Source organism: Salvelinus sp. IW2-2015, linkage group LG18 (assembly GCF_002910315.2).
Source record: "Salvelinus sp. IW2-2015 linkage group LG18, ASM291031v2, whole genome shotgun sequence".
In the NCBI taxonomy this organism is placed as follows: Eukaryota; Metazoa; Chordata; class Actinopteri; order Salmoniformes; family Salmonidae; genus Salvelinus; species Salvelinus sp. IW2-2015.
This window is the reverse complement of record NC_036858.1, coordinates 15704824-15713036: the sequence shown is the minus strand read 5'-3', so window position 1 is coordinate 15713036 and position 8213 is coordinate 15704824. Positions and strand designations below refer to the sequence as shown.

At 45.2% G+C, this 8213-nt stretch overlaps 1 protein-coding gene across 5 annotated transcripts in view; it reads left to right on the top strand.

Moving 5' to 3' along the window:
• The window catches only part of adam11 (ADAM metallopeptidase domain 11), a 64720-nt gene that overhangs the window by 22820 nt on the left and 33687 nt on the right, over positions 1-8213 (top strand). For all 5 annotated transcript variants that reach the window (XM_024008370.3, XM_024008371.2, XM_024008369.2 and 2 more), the window contains 4 exons: positions 1720-1802; positions 1928-1991; positions 4399-4465; positions 5057-5196. In XM_024008370.3, coding sequence (XP_023864138.1) covers positions 1720-1802; positions 1928-1991; positions 4399-4465; positions 5057-5196 — 354 coding nt within the window. The remainder of the gene's footprint in view (positions 1-1719; positions 1803-1927; positions 1992-4398; positions 4466-5056; positions 5197-8213) is intronic.

Genomic DNA, 8213 nt, shown 5'->3' with positions numbered 1-8213 from the left:
TGAATTTATATATTGAGTACACAGAACTCAATTGCAGCTAACTTCCTGGTCAGGAAGTGAGAAATCTGAATCGATGCTCTGTTCCAGGGTCAGTTTATTAATTATGCATGTGATCTATGAGTCGACATGCACTGCAATGACGATTTCCCTAGATGTCAGTAAGCAGTGAGAATTGGAATGGGTTGCTAGGCAGACTCTGAGGCCCATATAAAGGCTCATGGAACGGGGTGCACTCTTTTACGTTCGTCATGGCGCAAAGGAGGACCTCAGGATGGCATTCTTGAAAAGCTTCGTTATAGGCCTTTAGATATATCGGCTGCGGTTTTATTCGATATAGGTGTTAAGACAATCATAATGTAGTTATTTTAAAGCCGAGTTAGTATCAGTTTATTATCAGTATATATTGCGTGATAAAATGCACAAACATTTTTTGTGCTGCGTTATGAAGAGTTGGGCAGTCTGGCCCACATAGCTAAGTTTGCTGCTAATCCTAAGTTTGAAGAAGACCAATCTACAAACCGAGCACGATGATTCTGGACAAAGGACCACTTGCAAACAAGGATTCTGATGAAGCTCATCAAAAAGTAAGAACTATTTATGATTTTAATTCGTTGTTAGCTGTTGAAAATGTAAAACTACTATTCGCCATTCATTGTGGTGCGGTCTCGCTTTTAACGCACGCTGTATGTCGTAGTAACGTTAATTTTAAAAAAATCTAACACAGTGGTTGCATTAAGAACTAATGTTTCTTCATTTGCTGTCCAACGCTTGTATTTTAGATGCAGTTTATGATTAGTTATTGATTAGATTAGGTTGCCCTCTCCGCATGATGTTTCCCTGATTAGTTGTTGGCAGCTTGGCTACTATTCTCATTGTATACATATTGTGTCTTCCCTGTAAAACATTTTAAAAATCAGAAATTATGTCTGGATTCACAAGATGTGTATCTTTCATTTGGTGTCTTGGACTTGTGATTTCATGAACATTTTATTATATGATATCCCTGTGGCTTTAGGCTAGGCTATGCTAGTCAGCTTTTTTGATGGGGGGGATCCCGGATCCGGGTTTGTGACTCGTTAGAGGTTTTAAGGAAAGAGCAGAGGAGAGGAGGCCACTGTAGTCTATTGAGACGCAGCGTTGGTCTGTCTGGTTGGTTGGATACGGTTGGAGTAAGGTTTGACCAAGCGGGGAAAAAACACGAGCCCCAAGGTTGTTGCTTGAACGGTCTAAATAGTTATAGTTCGCTTCACTTGAACACAGCTTTTCTTCTGTTGTTTAGCGTGTGAGACGACAGTGGGCTCAGATGACAGTGGTGCATAACTTATTGGTGCTCGTTACACTGACTGAGTGACACACACACACAAACACACGCACAGACAGACACGGATGTTTTCCTAGTCTAATACACACACATCTGATTCTCAACCACACATGTCTGGTGATGAAATATAGTCTCTGCTGTCCTTCACGCATCATTAGCCACTGTAGGTGTAGGTTCTCTCCTCTGATCTATAGCAGTTACTGATACAGCTTTGTTGACCAAGCAGCTCATTCAGACCCACTCTTGGGGGGTGTTGCTTCACACTTAATCAGGGGTGTTGATTGCATTTTCGTCATTGGTTAGCTGACTCTATTTCATCGACTTGTGCCTTTCTTTATTTAACTTGGGAGGGCAAAGTAGAATTAATACTGAGTGAATGGGTGTGTGTGTTTTTACAGGGAGGGGAACACTGTTACTACCACGGGCGACTGAGGGGGGTACGAGGCTCGTGGGTTGCTCTCTCTACCTGCCATGGATTACGGTGAGTCGAGTCTATGCCCACCCTCTGCCCATTCCATGCCTCACTGTTTGTCTCAACCCTACCAGAGATCCCATTTGTTACTACTAACTCTACTAGCCTCACTCTTGCTTTCTGTCTATCTCCAGTGGGATGTTTTCCGATGGGAACTTCTCCTACGGGATCGAGCCTGTTCTCAATACCAGTGGGGAGGTGAGTATGAATAAGGGAAGAGGATGGAGGGTTGGATACCCTTAGATGAAAAATGGGGAGTTGCTGGTGGATTCGTCTCGAAAGTGGCTCCAGCGTGCTGCTCAGTAGAGACCGTCTGTTCCTCCTCTCTCTCTCTGCATCGGACTCTTTCAACTCTCTTTCCCTCTCCGTTGTTTACCTCTTTATCTCTCCCTCTCTCACTCACTGGCAGCACAGACAGCGATACTCCATCTGTGTTGTGCAGTGTGAAAAGTATTGAGTTGATACACAGTCCCATGGTGTGTGTGAGAGAGAGAACTAATTAACTATACTAAGACTGGAATTCAAAATGCACCATAGCAATGTTGGTGGAGTGTCGTCCTTTACAAGCTACTGCCTGCACACGCACTTCTTATTCTGAAACCTGGAAGCATATAGTAAGTTTGGAAGTGCTAGTGGACTTTTCAACTACCCCCCCCCAAAAAAAAAATTCTGATTTTGTTTGTCCATGGGGAGAAAACGAGTTGCTGTGTAAAAGCGAATGACACAATGTGGGCTTGATGGAATTGACAGCTGAATCTATTTTTTTTCTCTTTTTTTTCTTCCCGTATATCTCCAAGACCGTTCAGTGCTGACTCGTTGGCGGTCTTTGAATCTATCGATTTAACCTCTGTCCCATCTGTCTCCTCCTTCTGTTCAGGATGAACTATAACCCCCTGTTTGCCATCCAAGCCAAAGCCATTTGATATATACCCGTACAGTATAAGGTTCTGGTCCCAGCCATACATTAGAAATCCCACAGAGGACACCATCCTTGATGTCTGTAGACAAATAAGCCACACACTTGGCTCTAACATGATTATGCACTGTGTATAGTTCATCCCAGCCATTCTATTTAGTTCAAACGTGAGTAGTGGGGGAAAATACGTTCACTCCCAGCCTTGGATGTCAGAGGCAAGCAGCACCAGTATAGGATGATATAATATGTCAACCAACGTGATATTATGGCTTTGTCCCATACTCCTCTACTTTGTGGACCTCTCCTTTTGAGAGATCAGTTTTGGCTGCGAAATAGAGTGGGAGGAGAGAGGAAAAGTGAGTGTGGAAGAAAAGGAGAGAAAAGCGAGGGGTAGGATAGAAGAGGCTGAAGGCTATTCCATTAGGACGACAGGCAATCGAGGTACGGTACACAGCTCCATTACATGGACTGGAACGATAGATCGATGTGGCCTCCCTCCTGAATATCGGATGGCCTCCCCTTTTCCCCAGATGGGTCATTTTCATAAAGTATTCAGCTCCTCTGCTCAAGTTTGACTCTCCATGCAGCCCTGAAATGCTCGATGATGCCATCCTGAAAGCCCAGCAATGGATCAATTATGCATTATGGCGCTTTGCTTTCTTTATTACATATACGCTATGTGACCGAAAGTATGTGGACACCTGCTCGTCGAACGTCTCATTCCAAAATCATGGCCATTAATATGGAGTTGGTCCACCCTTTGCTGCTATATCAGCCTCCACTCTTCTGGGAAGGCTTTCCCCTAGACATTGCTGCGGGGACTTCCATTCAGCCACAAGAGCATTAGTGAGGTCTGATGTTGGGCGATTAGGCCTGGCTTGCAGTCGGCGTTCCAATTCATCCCAAAGGTGTTCGATGGGGTTGAGGTCAGGGCCAGTCAAGTTCTTCCACACTGATCTCGACAAACCATTTCTGTATGGACCTCGCTTGGTGCACGGGGGCATTGTCATGCTGAAACAAGAAAGGGGCTTCCCTAAACTGTTGCCACAAAGTTGGAAGCACAGAATCGTCTAGCATGGCATTGTATGCTGTTGCGTGAACATTTTTCTCTTCACTGGAACTAAGAGGCCTAGCCCGAACCATGAAAATCAGCCCCAGACCATTATTCCTCCTCCACCAAACTTTACAGTTGGCACTATGCATTGGGTCAGGTAGCATTCTCCTGGCATCCGCCAAACCCAGATTCGTCTCTCGGACTGCCAGATGGTGAAGCGTGAGAGAAGGCTTTTTCACTGCTCCAGAGTCCAATGGCGACGAGCTTTACACCAATCCAACCGACACTTAACATTGCGCATGGTGATCCTAGGCTTGTGTCCGGCTGCTCGGACATGAAAACCCATTTCATGAAGCTCCTGACGAACAATTCTTGTGCTGACGYTGCTTCCAGAGGCAGTTTGGAACTYGGTAGTGAGTGTCGTAACTGAAGACAGACTATTTTTACGCGCTTCAGCACTCAGCGGTCCCGAGTGCTGGACAGGGTGGCAAAAGGGGGGGGGCGATCAGTCAATAACAGTTATAGCACTTAATCATCGTCAACCAATATGTCATAAGAATGGTGGGTACTAACTTTTTCTGTATTTACAACTCATTGGTTCTAACTCTGTTGCGGCTCTGTGTGTACTACTGTAGAAGCAGAATGATCATGTGGTGTATCGAATGCCTGACCTGGACCTGCTACTGTCACTACAATGTCCAGGTAAAATCTTTAGCTGACCTTTAACTAACCCATCTCCTCTGTGTCCGTCATCACCTACCTTTGCCAATGTCTTTTTGGGGTGCATCTCAATAGTCTAAATTTGAGTTTTCTCCTCGCCTCCTCCTTTCCTCTTGTCTCCAGTTCTAAAGCCTTAAAATACTCTGTTTTTTCCGTCTGTGTTAGTTTTTGCTCTTCCATAAGCTCCCCTGCTTCACTCACCTTTCCTCTCGACGGGGACACAGTACATGCCCATCTCTTTCTCTCTCTCTCTCTCTCTCTCTCCCCATCTCCTGCTTTCTGGCTGCCCTCCTTGTCCTCTCCTTGGTCTTCATATGGCCACGCTCCACCACACTGTCGGCAGGATATTGATTTTCTCTGTGGATCATTTGACAAAAATGGACATGGCTTCACTGACAGAAGGGACTGATGGGTGTGCACTGCTCACATCACCTCTTCTCCATCCTACCCTGTTCTCTCTCCTACCCTGTTCTCCCTCCTACCCTGTTCTCTCACCTCTCATCCTCTTCTCTCTCCCCTTCCGCACTCCTACCCGTTTTCCCCCTCCCTTTCTCCTTTTCCCCTCCTTCACAGGTTGCTCATTGAACAGCAGTGACACTGAAGGGAACTCTGAAAATGACAGTGACCCTGCTGGTGGTGATGATGATGGTATCTTGTCAGAGCCGGAGGAGCCCATCTTCACAGAGGAAGGGTTGAGCCGTTCAAAGAGACAGGTGAGGAGCTGATGTCCTGATAAGCTGGCACACACATACACTCATGCATGTGCGAACACATATACACACACACACACACACACCTGTAAACACCCACTGTTGCCACACACACAAAGCTACAGTTGCCGCACAGTGTTGCCAAATACACACTGCTTGCAGAGACACTAACAAAAACTGAGAACAAGCCAATAATGTAACACGACACAACACAGTCAATGTTTTACAATGCAACACATTTAATCTCACGCGGAACACAATCAATTTGTTATCGTTATGTGCTCACAAATATCCCTTGCGYATTGGCTGATGTGTAGCAAGAGTAGAATGCCCCCGAGTAACCAGAGCCAGCCACCGTTATATCACTTTCAGACACAGCGATTTAATAGCAGGTGAATCGAGGCTGAAATCAAAGTGTTGCTGCCCTTCTCAAGGACAAAAACTTGGGCTRCAGAGTTTCTTCTGCAGTAGCTGCAGTGCGTTCCAATATGGTTAGTAGAGTATGTGTTCCCAACGGAGGTGAATAATGTTGCATCTGAATTGGTACTTTATTCCATATACAGTGCACTACTTTTGACCAGGGCCCGGTTTCCGAAAAATAATGTTAAGGCTAGGTCCATCTTTAGAAACTTCGTAGGAGCATCGTTAAACCCCGAGCTATTTCCCGGGACCATCTTGTTAATTAACGTTGCACTTGGAAACACTCATGATCTAACGCTGGCCTCAGACCACTCGTAGAACAGCTAAGTGCGTCGTTAGATGCTGTTTTGCCCTCCCGTGTCACTTCACACCGAGAAGATGTTAAGAGAATTTATTTCTCAATGTTCATGAACTGAACTACACTTAAACTACTCTTGTCTGTTACTAAGAATTTGTAAGGTTCTTATTGAAATGAAACAGACAGAGTCCAGTCTAGAATTGTCAGCAAAGTTTATTTACGAGAGCTCTGCTGTGTATATACAAAAATGTTCCTTTTATACCTTCTCTTAAACTACGCACATACATACACACTAATATTTAGATTTTCTCCTGAAGTCTCCCCACAGTTTATTACCACTCAGCTGACAGTTCCAGTCCGTCCCAGATACGGGAAACCTGGAGGGGCTCTCGCTGTCTTATCTTATCTCCACAGAGTTATAGCTGGGTCGGTTCAAACATCGGTTAAGGAGTCTCTTGTTTTCTTTCGGCACACACATACATTCCTTTCTTCCCCAATGGTTATCATTTTTAATTACCCCTTGTCCATGCTACATAACCTCTAATCCTAATGGTTAAGTTTCCGGGTAGAATTATTTAATCATTCATCTTAAACCTTGATCAAATATTTTAACAGAAGATCACTTGGATTATCAGTCTCTCTCTGTGACCGCTGACGACTTCAGAACGACGTTGACGACAAATACAAAGTTGCCATTGTCTTTGCAGTTGATAACAAACAAGCGACGTATACAAAGATGCTTCAAATGAAAACCACGATGACTGCAATTGAATATACATACGGTAGGCTATAGGCCTATTTCAATCATATTGAAATAGATGTCATGTTATTTGTAACTTATTTTGTACATAATGTTTCTGCAACCGTATCTTACGGCAGAACAGAGCTTCTGGATATCAGGACGGCGATCACTCACCTCGGATTAGACGAAGATTTTTTCAACAACAAGCAAGACTCACATGATATTCTACAAACACCCGGCAGGGCCGACATCCCAGTTATTCGCAAGAGGAAGCGAAGCAGGTACAGAGGACGACGAGCCGGATGCCTCGTCAGGACCCGCAGAAGGCGAGTAGGAAAGCTGTCGTTACCGTCAATATTACTCGCCAACGTGCAGTCATTGGACAATAAATTAGACGAGGTACGATCACGAATATCCTACCAACGGGACTAAAAAACTGCAATATCCTATGTTTCACGGAATCGTGGCTGAATGACGACATGGATATTCAGCTAGCGGGATATACGCTGCACCGGCAGGATAGAACAGCACACTCCGGTAAGACGAGGGGGGTCGGTCTGTGCATATTTGTAAACAACAGCTGGTGCACGAAATCTACGGAAGTCTCTATATTTTGCTCGCCTGAAGTAGGGTATATTGTGATAAATTGCAGGCCACACTACTTGCCTAGAGAGTTCTCAGCTATACTTTTCGTGGCTGTTTATTTACCACCACAAACAGATGCTGGCACTAAGACCGCACTCAGACAGCTGTATAAGGAAATAAGCAAACAAGAAACCACTCACCCAGAGGCGGCGCTCCTAGTGGCCGGAGACTTTAATGCAGGGAAACTTAAATCAGTTCTACCAAATCTCTATCAACAAAAAATTCTAGATCACCTGTACTCCACACACAGAGACGCGTACAAAGCTCTCCCTCACCCTCCATTTGGTAAATCCGACCAGAACTCTATCCTCCTGATTCCTGCTTACAAGCAAAAATTAAAGCAGGAAGCACCAGTGACTCGGTCTATAAAAAGTGATCAGGTGAAGCAGATGCTCAACTACAGGACTGTTTTGCTATCACAGACTGGAACATGTTCCGGAATTCTTCCGATGACATTGAGGAATACACCACATCAGTCACTGGCTTTATCAATAAGTGCATCGAGGACGTCGTCCCCACAGTGACTGTAYGTACATACCCCAACCAGAAGCCATGGATTACAGGCAACATTCGCACTGAGCTAAAGGGTAGAGCCGCTGCTTTAAGGGTGCGGGACTCTAACCCGGAAGCTTRCAAGAAATCCCGCTATGCCCTGCGACGAACCATCAAACAGGCAAAGCGTCAATACAGGGCTAAGATTGAATCATACTACACCGGCTCCAACGTTCGTTGGATGTGGCAGGGCTTGCAAACTATTACAGACTACAAAGGGAAGCACAGCCGTGAGCTGCCCAGTGACACAAGCCTACCAGACGAGCTAAATCACTTCTATGCTCGCTTCGAGGCAAGCAACACTGAGGCATGCATGAGAGCATCAGCTGTTCCGGACGACTGTGTGATCACGCTCTCCGTAGC